This window comes from Melospiza melodia, unplaced genomic scaffold (assembly GCF_035770615.1).
Source record: "Melospiza melodia melodia isolate bMelMel2 unplaced genomic scaffold, bMelMel2.pri scaffold_28, whole genome shotgun sequence".
Taxonomy (NCBI): Eukaryota; Metazoa; Chordata; class Aves; order Passeriformes; family Passerellidae; genus Melospiza; species Melospiza melodia.
Window position 1 is genome coordinate 6,335,765 of NW_026948600.1, and position 18,258 is coordinate 6,354,022.

General features: G+C 51.7%; 1 protein-coding gene across 1 annotated transcript; it reads right to left on the reverse strand.

Annotated features, from left to right (window-relative positions):
- Positions 1-17,275: 17,275 nt before the first annotated feature.
- Positions 17,276-18,034, reverse strand: LOC134433872 (olfactory receptor 14J1-like; the record flags this gene model as incomplete). The annotated part of the gene is made up of 2 exons (XM_063182573.1): positions 17,276-17,374; positions 17,573-18,034. Coding segments are annotated over 2 exons (561 nt in total), but the record flags the coding sequence as incomplete, so codon positions are not given.
- Positions 18,035-18,258: the final 224 nt, after the last annotated feature.

The window sequence follows — 18,258 nt, forward strand, 5'->3', positions numbered from 1 at the left end:
AGGGACTGGGATGAACTGGGAAGGACTGGGAGGGACTGGGATGAACTGGGAGGGAATGGAGGGATACTGAGAGGAGGGAATGGGACAGACTGGGACAAACTGGGGGATACTGGGAGGGAACTGGGAAGGGATTGGGACAAACTGGGGGGGGACAGGAGGGGAACTGGGACAAACTGGGAGGGACTGGGAGTTACTGGGAATTACTGGGAATGTACTGGGATGAACTGGGGAGGTACTGGGATGGATTGGGGAGTACTAGGGGTTACTGGGAGTTACTGGGAGTTACTGGGAGTTACTGGAGAGTTACTGGGAGTTACTGGGGGGTTACTGGGAGTTACTGGGATGAACTGGGGCCCCACGCACCTTCCCAGAGCAGCTGCTGGAACTGGAAACGGGAGGGATGGGACTGTGAGGGGGCGGGGCCAATGGAGGGGGCGGGGCCAAGTAAAGAAGGGGCGTGGTCATAGAAGGGGCGGGGGCAGAGCTGAGGAGGGGCCGGGGAGGGACTGGGACAAACTGGGGCATACTGGGATGGACTGGGAGGGACTGGGACATACTGGGAGGGGACTGGGGCAAACTCGGACATACTGGAAGTGATACTGGGATGAACTGGGAGGGACTGGGAGCGACTGGGAGTGATACTGGGAGGGACTGGTCCGTACTGGGATGGACTGGGAGATACTGGGAGGCACTGGGGCAAACTGGGATGTACTGGGAGCGATACTGGGATGGACTGGGAGGCACTGGAGGGTTAAAGGGGCTGTTCCCGCCTCCACCGCCTGCCATTGGCTGACGCTCCTGCCCGTCACTTGCTGAGACCAATCAGCGCCCGGGAACATGACCTCGGGGCGGGGCCAGGAGGCGGTGCCATTTTAGAAACTTTTAGCCTTCAACTCGCCTAATGGAGCCGGGCCTTCAACTCCCGTCATGCCCGGCGGCCCAATAGACCCTAATGGTACCGGGCCTACATCTCCCGTCATGCCCCGTGCTCCCCACAGCGCCCGTTATCACCTTCCCGTGCCCCATTGGCACCCCCAGACCGGGACCCCCGGCTGCCCCCCAGAGTTAATCCAGGACCCCCAAATGCCTCCTGGGACCCCCAAATGCCCCAGGGCACACAAAAGCCTCCGAGCGCCGCTTTCGGGCCTACATCTCCCGTCATCCCCCGCGGCCACAGAGCCCTCTCATGGCCGAGGTCCGGCCCTGCCACTCCCGTTCACGTCCCGCGCCCCACGGAGACCCCTCAGAGCCCCCCCAGGTGCCCTCCAAGGGCGCCCCGAGGCCACAGGGTCCTCTCAGGTGCCCTCCCGGATCCTCGAGCGCTCGTCACAGGCAGTTCCGGGACTACAGCTCCCATCGTGCCCTGCGGCTCCATTAAGCACCATTAAAGCAGGGCCTCTATCCCCCATGATGCCCCGCGGCCTCATTAAACAAAGCCTTCATCTCCTTTGATGCACCGGGGCTCTAATAAAGCAGCGCCTATATCTCCCATCATCCTCCGCGCCCCATCAATCCCTATTGTATCCGTGCATACAACTCCCATCATCCCCTGAGCCCTATAGAGCTCTATTATACCCGTGCATACAACTCCCATCATTCCTCGCGCCCCGTTGAGCCCCATTATACACAGGCCTCCATAGAGCTCTATTACACCCACGCCTACATCTCCCATCATCCCCCGCGCTCATTAGAGCCCCCTTATACCCACGCCTCCAACTCCCATCATGCCCCGTGCTCCATAGAGCTCATTATACCCACGCCTCCAACTCCCATCATCCCCTGCGCCCCATAGATCCCTATTATATTCGTGCATACAACTCTCATCATCCCCCGCGCCCCATAGAGCCCAATTATATCCGTGCATACAACTCCCATCATCCGTCACGCTCCATAGATCCCTATTATACCCGCGCCTACATCTCCCATCATCCCCTAAGCCCCATTGGGCCCCATTATACCCGCGCCCACATCTCCAGTATATCCGCGCATACAACTCCCATCATGCCCCGCGCCCCATATAGCCCCATTATATCTGCGCCTCCAACTCCAATCACCCCCCCACAGATCGCCATTAATTCCCTCCCACACCCCAAAAACCCCCCAAAACAATGAAAAAACACTAAATTTTTTTGACCACCAACACCCAGACACCTCTGAGCTCCCAAATCCTTTAATATTCGCAATTTCCCCCTGTTTAAACCCTCCCTCCCATCGAGTTCAGCTCAGCGTGTTTGACTGAGCTCCATCTCCTCCACCGGGGGTTTTTGGGGCGATTTTGGGTTTTTGGGGGTTTTTGGGGTCCCTCAGAGCAGGGCCCGGCCCCGCTGGGTGGGCAGGACCCTGAATCTCCGTTTCAGGGCCAGGTGGTGCCGCGAGAATTTGTCATCGGGGGAGAAGCGGGCGGGGTGGGCCGAGCGTGTGGGGAGCCCGGCCGGGGACACTTTCTGAGGGGAAAATTACACAGAATCCTATAAAATCCCACAAAATCCCACAAATTATCCCAAATCCCCCCTCAGGACAAGCAAACTCCCCCAAAATCCCCCCAAAATCCTTAAAATTCTCCCCCAAATTCCTCTCCTCAGGACACCCAAAATTTCCCGCCAAATTCCCCTCTCAGGACACCCCAAAATTCCTCCAGAATCTCAAAACTGCCACCTCAGGACACTTAAAATCCCACAAATTCCCCCCAAAATTCCCCAAATTCCCCCCAAAAATCCTCCAAATTCCCCCAAAATCGTCCCCATTCCCCCATCAGAGTCCCCTCCCCCCAAATCCCCCTAATGTCCCCCTCAAATTCCCCCCAAAATCTCTCAAATTGCCCCTCAGGACACCCAAAATCTCCCAAAATGCCCCAAATTTTCCCCAGATTCCCCAATTTCCCCAAAATCTCCCAAATTTCCCCCTCAGGATCCCCCAAATGGCCCCAAAATCCACAAATTCCCCCTCAGGACATCCAAAATGCCCCAAATTCCCCCCAAATCCTCCAAATTTCCTCAATTATCCCCTCAGGACTCCCAAATTCCCCCCAAATTCTCCAAAATAACCCAAATTCCCCCTCAGGACAACAAAAGTCTCCCAAATTCCCCCAAAATCCACAAATTCCTTCCTCAGGAAACCGAAATTCCCCCAAATGCCTCAAATTCCCCCAAAATCTCTCAAATCCCCCCTCGGGACACCCAACTTCCCTAAGTCCCCAATTTCCCTCTCAGGAAACCAAAAATCCCCCAAAATGCCCCCAAATTCCCCCTCAGGATGCCCCAAATTTTCCAAATTTCCCCAAATCCCCCAAAATCCCCCAAATACTCTAAATTCCCTCAAATTCCCCCTCAGGACATCAAAAATCCTCCAAAATTCCCCTGATTCTCCCCCAGATTCCTCCAAAAATCCCCCAAATTCCCCCTCAGGACAGCCAAAATCCACAAATCCCCCAAAATTCCTCAAATTCCCCCCTCAGGACATCAAAAATCCCTCAAATTTCCACCAAATCCCCAAAATCCTCCAAAATCCCCTAAATTTCCCCCCAGGAAACCCCAAAATCCACAAAAATCTCCCCAAAATTCCCCAAATTCCCCCCTCAGGACACCTAAAATCACTCAAATTTACCCAAAATCTCCCAAATCTCCCCGTCAGGACACCCAAAATGCCCCAAAATTCCCCAAATCCCCCAATTTCCCCAAAATCTCCCAAATCTCCCCCTCAGGATCCCCCAAATTGCCCCAAAATCCACAAACTCCCCGTCAGGACACCCAAAATCCCCCAAATTCCCCCAAAAATCCCCAAATTCTCCCTTAAGACACCCAAATTCCCATAAATTCTCCCCAAAATCCCTCAATTTCCCCCTCAGGACATCCCAAATTCCCCCCTCAGGAAACCAAAAACTCCCCAGATTTCCCCCAAATTGCCTCGAAAATCCATGCTCAGGACACCCAAAATGTCTCAATTTCCGCCAAAATCCCCAAATTCCCCCTTCTGGACACCCAAAACCCCCAAAATGCCTCAAAAATCCCCCAAATTCCTTCCAAAGTCCTTCAAATTTCCCCCAAAATTCCCCAAATTTGCCCTTCAGGGCACTCAACTTCCTCCAAGTTCCTTCCCCCAAATTCCCTCAAAATCTCCCCTCAGGACACCCAAAATCCTCCAAATTTCCCCAAATTCTCCCCAAATTCCCCCCTCAGGACACCCAAATCCTCCAAAATCCCCCAAAATTCCCCCTCAGAACACCCAAATTCACCCAAATTCCTCAAATTCCCCCTCAGAACACCCAAAATCCCCCCAATTCCTCCCAAACTTCCACAAATTCCCTCAAAATCCTCAAAATATCTCCCCAGATCCCCCAAATCCCTCAAAATTCCCCCAAATTCCCCCCTCAGGACACCCAAATTCCCCCAAAATTCCCCCTCAGGAAACCCAAAATCCCCCAAATTCCCCAAAATAACCCAAATTCCCCCATCAGGACAACAAAAATCCCCCAAATTACTCTCAAATACCCCAAAATTCCCTCTCAGAACCCCCAAATTCTCCCAAATCCCCCCCCTCAGGACACCTAAAATCCCTCAAAATCCCCAAAGTCCCCAAATTCCCCCCAAACTCCCCCTCAGAACATCCAAAATCGCCCAAATTCTCCCTCAGAACACCCAAACTCCCCCAAAATGCCCCAGATTTCCCCCTCAGGATGCCCAAATTCCCCCCAAAATCCCCCAAATTCCCATTAATGAACTCCACCAAATTTCCCTAAAATTCCCCCAATTTGCCCAAAATTTCCCAAATTCCCTCCTCAGGACAACCTGAATCCCCCTAAAAAAACCCTTGGGACACCCAAATTCCCTCAAATTCCCCCCAAAATTCCCCCTCAGGATGCCCCAAATCCCCCAAGTTCTCCCAAAATGCCCGAAATTCTTCCCCAAATTCCCCCCTCAAGACATCCAAACGCCCCCAAAACCCCCCTCAGGATGCCCCAAATCCCCTCAAATTCCCCCAAAACCCTCCCAAATTCCCCCAAATTCCCCCAAATTCCCTGAATTATCCCTCAGGACACCCCAAATCCCCCCCAAAATCCTCCAAATTTCCTCCTCAGGACACCCAAATTCCCATGAATTCCCCCCAAACTCCCCCAAAATTCCCCTCTCAGGAAACCCAAACTTCCCCAAAATGCCTCAAACTCCCCCAAATCCCCCCTCAGGACACCCCAAATCCCCCAAATTCCCCAAAATCCCCCAAATTCCCCCCTTGGGACACCCAAAATCCCCCAAATTCCATTTTTGACCCCAAACTCCCCACCTAAGCACCCAAATTCCCATTTTTAGTCCCAAACTTTCCCTTCTTTGACACAAATTCTCCTTTTTTTTTTTTTGTGTTACAAATTTCTCATTTTTGGACCCAAACCACTTGATTCCAGTTGGTGGGAGAACCCAGAGATTTTCAAAAAGGATGTATGGGGAAGAGTAGTTTTTGTCACTGTGTGTATACTTGGAGGATTGCTCTTTTTACTGTACTTATTTATCTGTTTCACTAAAACAGCATTTGCCGTGCAGACCAACCTAAAGAAACCAAGGAAAGTGACAAAGTTAAGTAACCGTGATTACCAAAGTGCACAAGAAATTTACAGTCAATTCAAGAAATTAAATAGGAAACCCACGAATCAAAAATTGTGAGTTGATGAGAGCTTAAAATTTAAGCTCGATCAAAGAGAAAGAGGGGAGACTGTTATGAACAAAAATTCTGTTGATTTTTTCTGTGAGAAAAAGGTTACCAGTGTTGCTGCTGGGGTTCTGCCTGTGTTATGGTAGTTACGGGTCGCTGTTGTTAATGGTTGTTTCTGTATCAGTGAAAGCCCAGGCTGGGGCGAGGTAATGGCCCTGCTCTGAGACGGTGAAGGGTGGGGACATCCCGAACAGCGAGGAGAAGAGACTTTGGAGGGGAGGGATGTGCAAAATACTCCAAGGACCAGCATGCTGTGTGGGACCGCTGCTCCGAATGCGCTGAGAAAACCCCAAAAACAACGAGCCAGCTAAGAGTTGAGAGATTGGAGTGATGTCTGGATGAGAGGAGCAGAGTGCTGGGCGTGCAGAGATGCTGAAAACCTTTGTTGTTCCTCACCCTGCGTTTGAGAGCCCCTGGGCCGGGTCTGGGAGGAAGTGAGACTGAGACCAATTCAACATCAGAGATTGTTGATGCCCTAAAGGCTCCCACGAGGACCGGACCCCCAGCTTTGCCCCTTGTGGACAAAGTTGCGCATGCCGTCCTCCTCCTCTGAGTCGCCCTGGGAGAGACGACGGGGACTGCAGCCCCGCTGAGCTGCCCAATCCTGAGCTGATCACTTTTAATAAAGGCATTAAAAAGGAGAAGAAGTCTCCTGGCCCTGTTTATTTCAAACAGCACAAAGTTCCTTGGCAAGAGTCACTCTGCTCCTGAGGGGACATTTAAGGCACACCAAGGAAACAAAGCAACAACAAAACCAAACCAAATCCAGACAATCAAACCAGAAATGAACCGAGAACAGTCCCTGTGTGTGTGTGTGACACAAGGACAGTGAGGGCAAGGATGTCGCAGACATTTCTCCACAGAAATCCTTTCTTTCTGATTTCTATGTCTTCTGCAGGCCAGAGGCCTCAGAAGACAAGGTAAACAATTATTATCAGATGCTGTGGAATGTAACAGGAGTTTCCTGATTGGCTCATTTTCTATGTTTATTATTAAGGGCCAATCACAAAGTGCAAGCCAGGGGACTGTGTCCTTGGCCACAGCATTGTTGTGGATTCTTTCTATCTATTCCTAGCCTAGCCTAGCTGCTCTGCAAACCTCTCTCTCTATTCTATTAGTATAGTAATAATGTATTGCATATAATATCTTAATAAATCCAGCCTTCTGATTCGAGAAACAAGATTCACCGTCTATCTCTCACCAGCTGTGACACACTCAGGCGCGGTAATATCTGGTGATCCGACGTGTCAGAGCCGTAATATCTGGTGACCCGACGTGTCAGAGCAGAAATTAATTTTATAAGACCAGAGGAGCAAAATTGCTGCACTGGGTAAAAATCCTGTATGTGTAGCATTTGATGGTTGCTGTGAAGTGACCACAAAAGTGGATTCAAGCCAGGAGCTGAAGAACTGAAGATCCTGATTCGGACAGAGTTCACAGCCAAGGCTGACCACAAAGAGAACCTTCTGGAAAACCTTCAGGAAAGATGATGGAAAAGAGCAGCTGGCCAGAGCAAGCTGGACTTTTGAAAAAGGTGCTGTTCAATTTTCCATCGCTGAGGATTCAGCCCTTCGTAGTCTGTGGCTGTTCGTATGGCAGACACATGCCTTGCGGGAAGAGGTTCCTTTTACTCCTTCAGAGGAGAAGCTTATTGCCCTCTGGAAATACTGGTGTAGGGAAGACGGTTTCTTTTTTTCAGAAACAGATCTCTATAAATTCTTTAGATGGGCAAATCTTTTTGGGTTTTTTACTCATGTCCTGTACACTTTGGATGTTTTTGTCTGGGAGTGCATTGACTCCATTTTCCAGTTTGTCTGGAGCCAGGGACGTGTCCTGCCTTCTATCTACCCAGCATTTATAAAGCTTTTCCCAGTTCTGAGACGCAGAGCAGTTATCTTTCAATGGATCTCTAACTGTTATGGCCAAGCTCCGTTTCCATCGGCCTTGGCAGAAGACCCGGTGGGTGATGACTTTGGGCTTTTCCCGGACCCCCCTGCTTCGCGGTGGGGGGGCTGAAATTTCACCGAGCGAAGAAGTTTTTTTTACTCTTGCTCCAGAGCATGCTCAGATGGAGTTTTCTCCTTCCCCCCCTTCTCTCTCTCCGGGGGGATAGGAGGAGGTGGTGCTCAAGCCAGCGCCGGCATCTCAGATTCCGCCTCCTTCACACATGGGGCGGCACCGGTCTCTGAAGTTTCCTCCACGCCCCTGCCAGAGCCGTCACTCCAGGAGATCCCGTCTCCGCCTCTCCAGGCAGGCCCGCAAGCAGTTTCACCGGCCTTCCCGCCCCCTGAGCTGTTGCTAGGCAATGACGAGGGTGCGTCTCCAGCTTCCGGCTCAGCGTCAGAGAAGGCAGAAGAGACAACACTTCCGGTGATTGACCTGTTGCTAAGCAACAGCGATGATCTGCCGCTTCTCCCGGCTCCGCTGCTGTCTGTCTGCGCTGCGACGGAGACTGCAACTGCGCCTCCGCAGCGAACCCCGGAGTCAGTGGCAGGGGACGGCGCCGGCCCCGTGCTGCGCCTGCCGCCGCTTTCAGGGACAGGGGACACGGCGATGGCGTGTTCCCGCACGTCCCCCCCGCCTCAAGCCAAAACCGTCCCAGAGTCAGCGGCGGAAAACAGCGCTGAACCTGCGGGACCCTCGGAGCAGCCCACAGCTGATCTTACAATCAGCATGATTCCCTCCTCGGCCGGCTCCTCCGCGGCCAGATTCACTGTCATGTTCCGGGCCAGCCCCAGCATCACCCACAGCCCCGCGGGCCCCCACCCCAGCCCGGCGCCCCCCATGGCCAGCCCACCAGCCCTGGGCCCGCCCCAGGAAGCGGCCCCAGAGGCTGGTCTCTCCTTCAGTGGAGCGGGGGCTGCCCGCTAGCTGGTTCTTGCGGCAGTCCAGCTGCCAGATTTTAAAACCAGCGGCAGTTTGGGGGGTGGTGTTTCGCTTGCTGTCCCATGGCAGCTCCCATCTCTGCCACCTCTCCTGCGTCCTAGTGGCATGGGGGGGCAAGTGGATCCCGAGAGCCCAGCCCGGTGGGGGTGGTGCCATGTTACTGTGGGAAACAAACATTTCCAGACCCCAGATGGGATTTCTGGGGAAAGCTTCTATTTCCCTGCTGCTGGCATGCCTCAGTGGTTTTGGGGAAAGGAAGCATCTCACTACCTGTGCTGCCATTGTGCTGGCAGCAGGGTTCAGGCCTGCTTTATGGGTTTGGCCTGGGCTGTTGGGTTCAGAAAGTTTCTGGGCTGGGCCCACTGCGAGGCCTCCTGATGTTTTTGGAGACTCTGGTTTCTCCTACTGGTCCTGGTCCCCCTTTGTGAGCCAGTTTTGGGGTCCTGGTCCAGCATGGGCCAGGGCCCCCAGGGCCTTTTCCTTCTCTGGCACTGCTCTGCTTGGCTGCTGCTCTTTTGCTTTTCAATTAAAAAAAAAAAAAATTAAATTAAATAAAAAAGATTGAAAATAGCGGGCAGCAGCTCTGAAGCGCTGAAGCACTGAAGGGCCAGAAAATGACATTCTAAAAATTGTTCAAATAGTTTTAAAGTTGTGTTTAAAATTGTGTTATGCTGTTTCAGGAAAAAAAGGACTCTCAGATGTCCGAAAGAAACAACTTCAGCTGATGGACTGTTCCTGAAACTCAGCTGCATGGACTCAAATTCTCTTTACATTGTATTTTGGATTTTTCTTATATTGTAGGATTGTTTTAGTGATTTGTGAGTATTCTATATTTTATAGGTGAAGGAATTTCCTGTTCATTCCACATCAGCATTTTTCTTTTATTTTATACAATTTAGAAAGGTGAGATGTCGCAGACAGTTCTCCACAGAAATCCTTTCTTTCTGATTTCTGCGTCTTCTGGAGGTCAGAGGCCTCAGAAGACAAGGTAAACAATTATTATCAGATGCTGTGGAATGTAACATGAGTTTCCTGATTGGCTCATTTTCTATGTTTAAAATTAAGTGCCAATCACAAAGTGCAAGCCAGGGGACTGAGTCCTTGGCCACCGCTTTGTTGTAGGTTCCTTCTATCTATTCCTAGCCTAGCCTAGCTGCTCTGCAAACCTCTCTCTATATTCTTTTAGTATAGTAGTAATGTATTACATATAATATCTTAATAAATCCAGCTTCTGATTCGAGAAACAAGATTCACCGTCTATCTCTCACCAGCTACGACCCACTCAGGCGCGGTCATACAAGGATTAAAGGAATATGGCCTAAAAGCTTAACAGAGCTCGATCTTACCAGGATTTGTACCTTAATTTTAACTGATACAGTCAACTACACAATTTAGCAAAAGAAGAGCACTTAACAGTATTTAACCTAACTTAAAACCTATGTTAGAAATTTACCAGAGGAATAAAATTTAACAATATTCAACTTAGCTTATAAGTTATATTTAACATACGTAGCAAAAGAACAACTCTTAGAAGCATTTGACTTAGCTTAGACCTCATGACTTAACCTCACTTACAGGCCTGACTGACTCAGCTATCCAAGGCACTGAAGCCCCTAAGGAATCAGCATTTCTGCCACATTTCCCCAGCACAGGCACTCCTGTGTGCACACAGACACAAAGAGTCAGTGCCAGGCACCTGTGAAAAATTCCCCTGAGGGAAGGGAATGCTCCCTGTGGATCCTTTGACATCTCCCCAGCGGGCAAAGGGCTGAGCCTGGAGGAGTGGGAGGATCGGCCCAGGCTCCGTCGTTGTTGGGGATCCCAGAGTGCAGCAAATGGGAGAGTTCCCGGTTTGGAGAGGCCCCACTCAGAGGGAGTCGCTGGCCCAGGAGAGCTCCAAGGGCTCCTTTTGGAGCGCTGTTTGCAGGGCCCCAAGAGAGGGGCTGCAGTCCCAGAAATGGCTCATCCTGGCCACACTTGGCACCAACAGCTTTCTTTGGCAGTGTGAGAACAGGGATGTTGTGCCACTGAGGGAACAAAAACAGTTCCCAGGGCTGATCCTACAGAATGCAGGAGCTGGTTGGGCAGCAGCAGTGCCTGGAACAGACAGTGTTTGTGATGAGCTGCAGAGGAGCTGAGCCCAGGGACTGTTGGCCAAGGCCAAGGCCCAGTGTGCATTTCTCAGCTGGCAGGCCTGCCTGAGAAGGGGAGGGGGGAATGCAGCAGCGCAGGGCCCATGGAACCAAGGGACCATTGTGACACTGTGGGGCCCTGTGAGACCAAGGGACCATTGTGATACTGTGGGGCCCTGTGAGACCAAGGGATCATTGTGACACTGTGGGTACTCATGGAATCATGGAGAGCACTGTGACATTGCTGGGCCTCATGGAACCAAGGGGACTGTACTGACACTGTGTGGCTCCATGGAATGTAGGGTTCATTGTGACACTGAGAGACACCATCAAACCAAGGGTCCATTGTGGCAATGCGGGGAGTCCTCAAACTGTGGAGACCATTATGACACTTTGGGGTGTCATGGAACCGAGGGGCCATTGTGACACTGCAAGGCTCCACGGAGCCAAGGGTCCAAACTGTGACATTGCAGGGCCTCATGGAACCGTGGAGAGATCATTAGGACACTTTACAGCCTCATGGAATGAAGGCGACCATTGTGACACTGAGGGGCACCATGGAATCATGGAGACCATTGTGACACTTTGAGGCCCCATGGAATAACTAAAGCATTGTGTCACTGTGAGGCCTCATGGAACCAGTGAGACCACTGGGACCCTGGAGGTCACCAGAGAACCAAGAGCACCATTGTGGTACTGTGGGGCCTCGTGAAAACAAGAGGCCTTTGTGACACTGCAGGGCTGCCTGGAACCAAAGGTCCAGTGTGACATTGCAGGCCCTCCTGTCATCAATGGTCCATTGTGACACTGTGGAGCCAATGGAGACCATTGTGACACGGCAAACACCCAGGGTACAAAGGTCCATTGTGACATTGCAGGCCTCGTGGAACAGAGGAGTCACGTGACATTGTGGGGCCTGGGGAACCATGGAGACCACTGTGACACTGCAAGGCCTCATGGAATCAGTGGGACCATTGTGAGACTTCAGGGCCTTGTAGAGATGAGGGGACATTGTGACGCTGCTGGACCCCATGGAAACAAGACACCAATATGTCACTGACATTTTTTCATAAAAATCCTTTTTTGGGGTTTTTCCTCTTCTGGGAAGCTGAGGCCCCAGAAGAAAAATGTAAACAATTGTTATCTGCTGCTGTGGAATGTAGCAGGTACACCTATGATTGGACCATGTTCCATGTTTACAATTAAGGGCCAATCAGGACCAAGCTCTCTGGGACAGATTCACAGAGAACTCTCTTGTTTATTGCTATTCCTATTCTTTTCTTAGCTTAGCAGCTTCTGAACTTTTCTCTCTATTCCTTTTAGCATAGTCATAATGTATTACATATAATGAATTAATAAATCCAGCCTTCTGATCATGAAGCCAAGATTCTCGTCTATCTCTTCACCCCTGAGGAACCCTTGCAAAGCCATGTAACAGCATTGTGGCACTGTGGGGCCTCATGGATCCAAGGCACCATTGTGACCCTATGGGGCCCCACAAAACCATGGGAAGATGGAACAGGTCTTGCTGGTTTGGCCTCCCCGGGGCCACCTGACTGGTCCAGCTGACTTTGGAACATTAAGACTCTCTTGTCATCTGCTTCTGAAACACTGGTACTCTGTGCTTTCCTTCCCAATGGAAAAGAACCGTTCTTTTCCGCCAGGCACCCATGGTCAGAATTCGGATTTCACCTCCAAATTTCCTTATATCCAGAGATTGTTCCAATAGGAATATTGCCAGGAAAAGTCTAGCTGCCAGTGGTTTCATGAGGGTCACTTCCCATCCATCCCCAAAATACTGGGGAAGGCTCCATGCTTTCCTTCCTGTGGAAAGAACTGTCCTGCTTCTTCAGGTGCCCATGGCCAAGACTGGCCTTCCACCTCCAAAATTCCTTCAGTTCAAAAATGCTCCCAGACAAAATCTGCCCTTATTGGAAGGTCTGACAGGCCTTGGCCTTGTGAGGCTCTCAGCTGCCTTCCAAACACTGGAGCCCTGCGTTTTCCTTCCTGTGGAATAGAACTGTCCTTCTTCTCCAGGCATCCAAGGACAGAATTGGGATTTCACCTCCAACATTCCCTGTTGTGAGAGACTGGAGGAGATTGTTGGCTCAAAACATTTTTGCACAGGGGAGGAAGGGGCAGGTCCAGCCTTGCCCTGCCCTGGAACTGCAATGCTTCTGTGCCCTGGAACCCCAATCCCCCCAGAGCCTCTATCCCAGCCCAGCAGTGTCTGCCAGTCCCTGGCACAGCACAGGCAATGCTCCACAGCCACCTCTGCAGCCCCAGCCCAGCTCCTGAGGGACCAAATGAGCCCAAGGCCCACCTGGGGGAAGGGCCCAGGGAAACCAAGGGGTATTTAAGGCTGACCACAAGGCAAGCACATATCTTGGCCCTACCTCCTCTTGGAATTTCCATCTGAAATGTGCTGGAATCCAGGAGTTGTTACCTCTGTTTGTGCTCCTCTGTATTTTTTTGCCTTTCCCTCTTTCTGTCATTTCCTTCTATTTCTGTCCTTTTGTAAATTTGAGTAATGTAAAATTCAAATAGCTTAGAGTTTGTGAAGTTGAATGGGCCAAGTCAGTGCTTTAAGAAGTGTTCTGTGTTGATTGAATGTCGTTTTAAACCAGTTGCTAAAATTTCTCTCATTTTGTGAAGTTACCAGCAAAGTCTGTTTTGTTGTTTTGGGGTCCTGAAAATCTCTTGCTGGTAGTTCTCCAGTACATCCTACTCAGTGGACACAAACAATTGTAATTCCTTTTAAATGTCTCCTTGAGAGAGTTTTTTGGGGGATGGGAGTCAGGGCTTGTCTGTCCTGCTTGGCCCAGCCCAGGCAGGGCTTTCCCAGCCACATTCCACACTCCATTTCCCAGCTGGAGCCGCTGCTGCCTCTGAGTTGTGCTGCCCCAGCCCCAGGGACGCTCTCCTTGTCTGCCCATTCCCCCACGGTCTCTGGGCAGGGATGGTCTCAGTGGGGCTACTGACATCCTCAGCACCTTGGAGGCTGCTGCTGAATTTCACTGCTCCAGGGGCTTGTTCAGCCTTCACCTCTTCAGTGCAGGAATTCCGTGTCCCAGGGTTCATTAACATTCAGAACAGCTGAACAAGCCAAGCCTCTGGGAATAATTTGATTTTAATTTTCAAATCTTTTGTGGTTAATTAGATGAATTCCAGGAGTCTTTTCAAGGTGAATCGATTCTATCTAAAAAGATAGTGAGAAAAGATTACTTAGGCCAAATTCAAGAGTTTTTTCCCTGTCAATTTATTGATACGTGCTATCTCCAGCTGACACTGAATCCAAGGACCTCCTCATGCAGTTTGAATAGATATGAAAGTCAAGACCCTTCAAGGCTGACAATCAATCAGACTCTGTCCCTGCCCCCACCCCACCATTTCCCCCATCCAAGCCCTGGCACTCAGAGCAGCCTTGTGCAAATCTGAGCTCCCTGCAGCCCAGGCTGCACCTGCAGCTTTCAGCTCCTTGGCTCCAACTCCCACCTGCTTTCCTTGGAGAAGGAGCTGCCCGAGACACAGAGGGCTGTTCATTTCTTGTCAGCCAACAAAGCCAAGGGAAGGCACAGCTCCATCAAATGCAAAAGTCATTCCTCTGCTGGATATTAAATCCACTTTCCACAGCAGACAGTCTCAGCGCAATGGAAAACACCTTCTGTGCCCAGCACAGATCCCAAGGTCCCCCCAAACTCTTCCTGCCCCAATTCTGCCCAGTTTTGCTCTTTGCACACACGAGTCCCACGCTGAAGTCAGGAGCTCCCTCCATGCCCAGAGGGAGGAAAAGAGAGAAAGGGGATGAAGAGCTCTCCTGTGCAGAGCCCCTGCAGTGGGAACCACAACTTATCAGGTTTGTGTCCTTTGGGCTCAGGAACTGGTGACATTCAGGGGCACAGAAGGGTTTCTTGCCAAAAAACACAATTTGAACAGGATACAGTTTAATATTGCAGCAAACAGAGTTCTCCATGATGTCCCAGCAGCATCTGACATGTCCATCATCCGTAAGGGATTTCTGTACAGGAACAGTTTTAGACAAAGACATAAGAAAAGGCAGTTCTGTGATAGATATAAACACCATAAAGATGTTGATTATTTATTTGCACTTTGGAATGACTGGGCAACTTCCTGCAGCTCAAAGCATGAAGCCAGTCAGTTGAGAGGCATGACCAGAGAGCATCTGGAGGAGGAAATCTGGGAGCAATGGGAAGCATAAATATCCAGCTCGTCTAGTGAAGAGATGTCCTTAGACATGGCCATTTCAATAGGAGAGCTTGAAACCCCAAATGGAAAAGAGAGATTTATATAATAGAATGAATACTGGTGACACCAGTAGAAAGCAAGATCAGTATTTCTTCTCCTGCCATCTGTACACCTCCAGGAAAACCCTGTTCCTGGTGGGAAAACTTTGCCGTTTCTTAACAGTACTCAAATGACCCAGATGATAAAGTTGTGCCTGTATATGATGAAACTAACAGGTATTAAAACCTGTGCCCCTTTCCAGGCAGACATCAGCTGTGTGGCCATGAACAGGCAGTGCCACTTGTGCCCTGAGATGCCCAGCTGGGATTGCATGTGTCCAAGAGCACCTGAGGGAGAGCAGAGAACGTTGCAAGCTGCAAGGCCCTGACAGCCCCACAGGGCTCCTGTCCCATCAACATCCGCTCTGCTCCAGTCTGAAACAGGGCCCAGCATGGTGCCGGGATCATCAGAGAGCTGAGGTGTATGCTGGAATTCAATGTCCTCCCCATCCGGCAGCAGCCCTGCATTTCCCTGCTGCAGCCTTGGTCTCCAGCACAGCCATGGAGGCTCTTTGGGCTCTGGAATGTTCCTGCAGCCCCCAGGGGCAGCTGAGCTCTGCCTTTGGCACAGTCAGGCCTGGCCAGCGCAGGCCATGCTCAGCAATTGCTTGTGTGTGCCTGGCCTTGCTGTCAGCCCCAGCAGCGGCTGCGTGGCCCCTTTGTGGCCCTGTGCAGGCCCAGCCATGGTCGCCCAGTACCTGTGCAGGCCCAGCCCAGGCCAGGAGCACTGCGGCTGGGAACGGCCCCTGTGCTGTGGTGCCCACAGCAGCCTTGGGGCTCTGTGCCCCATGGCCTCCCTGCTGGGCAGCCTCTGCCAGCTCCTGCAGAGCCCCTGGCACCTGTGGGGCTGCACAGACAGCCCTGCCCCGGGCTCTGCCGGCCTCTGGGCCAGCAGAGAGGCAGCCAGGGCTGGCCATGGCCAGGAACAGGCCCTGAGCCCTGCAGGAGGATGGAGCTGGGCCACAGCCAAACTCAGCCCAGGCCAAAGCTGGGCTCAGCAGCCACGGCTTCCAAGGGCCGGGCACAGAGGCTGGCGCTGACAAATGTCCTGGGCCCCCTCCCTGCTCTGTCCATGCCACCAAGGGCACAGAGCAGCCTCCTCTCTGGGGCACTTGCCTGTTTGCAATGCCTTGCACAGGCGCTGGCCCTGCCCCACAAGGCCTGGCCTGAGTCCTGCCCCTGCACGCTCAGCCAGGCTGAGATGGACACTGATGGTTTCTGGGCTGGGCTCTCTGAGCCCAGCTCAGCTCCCTGCAAGCTCTGCCAGCTGCCCTGAGCTCTGGGCAGCACCTAGGGCCTCTCCCCAGCCCAGCACAGCCCAGCCCAGCTCTGGCTCCACAGCTTTGCTCAGGCCAGGCTGCTCTGGGCACTGCCCCACGGCCTCAGCCCCTGGCAAGGGCACAGCGGCAGCTGCAGCTGCCACAGGACTCAGCCCCAGCCATGGGGGAAGGTGCTTGGCCAAGGCCAAAGGAGGCTCCCTGGCTGCCCTGCTCTCCTCTGCTGGAGATGCTGAGAGCTCTGCAGCCCCTGCTGCCATCCCATCTGCCCAGGGCAGCACAAGAGCCCCGTCCTTGGGGCCCTCAAGAGCTGCTCCTGCTCCAGGCCCAGGGCCCATGCCAAAGCTGGGGCAGCCATAAAGCTGTGCCCATTTCTGTTCATTCCTGCTGTGATAAGAATAGTATAAAATTTTTTACAAAATGGTTGCATATTCATTTATTTCACCTAAACACAATGTGAGATTCCCTTCTTACACAATTTCTCTGAGTCACACAAGTAGGAGGGATAATGAAATTGAAGGGGGTGGATAAGATCATTTCTTTTATTGTATAGAATCAGAAGCAGAAAAAAATTTAAAATATACTTAAGGGGAGACTTGGCCTCTCATGATATGCACTGAGAGCTGCTGACAGAAGAAAGCAGGCCTTCTGTGGCTTGTTCTGGTGGGTTACCTCTGCTGGAGTCCATGTGCCTACCAAGCCACTCTAGCATTCCCCTCCTTGGCTGCACAGGGGAAAGAAAATGTTATGGGGACAAATTGTGGACTGAGATAAGGCAGTTTTCTATAGCAAAAGGGGAAGTTTTTACAGGCACCAGCAATGAGGAAAAACCCCAATAATTTCAATCTCTTCTTCTGTCAGCAAGTGATGTTTAGCCACTTCCTAGGAAGCAGAACTTCAGCAGTTGGAGTGGTTTATCAAGAAGACAAACACTGTAAATAGGAAATGCCCCCTATTCTTCCTCCTTCCTTAGCTTTTATACCAGAACTGAGGCCACACAGTCTGGAATATCTCTTTGGTTAATTTGGGTCTCTGGCCTGCTGGCCCTTCCCAGGATCTGACCCACTTGCAGCCCCTTAACAGAGGGAGAATGCTGAGAGACAGCAGGAGCCAAAGCAGGGGTGTGTTTCCAGCTCCTTTGGGGCTCCCAATGCAAAGCACTGTGAGGGCTCTTATGGGACAACAAAAAGGCTGAAATGCATCCAGTCACAGCTTTCCTGAGAGATTCCTTGAGCTGCTGGTTCCTCAGGCTGTAGATGAGGGGGTTCAGGGCTGGAGACACCACCGAGTACAGAACGGACACTGCCACATCCAGGGATGGGGAGGACATGGAGGGGGGCTTCAGGTAAGCAAAAATGCCAGTGCTGAGGAACAGGGAGACCACAGCCAGGTGAGGGAGGCAGGTGGAAAAGGCTTTGTGCCGTCCCTGCTCAGAGGGGATCCTCAGCACAGCCCTGAAAATCTGAGTGTAGGAGAAAACAATGAACACAAAACAACCAAATACCAAAAAGACAGTAACAGCAAGAAGACCAAGTTCCCTGAGATTAGAGTGTGAGCAGGAGAGCTTGAGGATCTGGGGGATTTCACAGAAGAACTGGCCCAGGGCATTGCCATGGCACAGGGGCAGGGAAAATGTATTGGCTGTATGCAGCAGAACATGGAGAAAGGCACTGGCCCAGGCAGCTGCTGCCATGTGGGCACAAGCTCTGCTGCCCAGGAGGGTCCCGTAGTGCAGGGGTTTGCAGATGGACACGTAGCGGTCATAGCACATGACGGTCAGCAGATAAAACTCTGCTCCAATGAAGAACAGAAAGAAAAAGAGCTGAGCAGCACATCACAGTAGGAGATGTCCCTGGTGCCCAAGAGGGAATTGTGCATGGCTTTGGGGACAGTGGTGCAGATGGAGCCCAGGTCAGTGAGGGCCAGGTTGAGCAGGAAGAAGAACATGGGCGTGTGCAG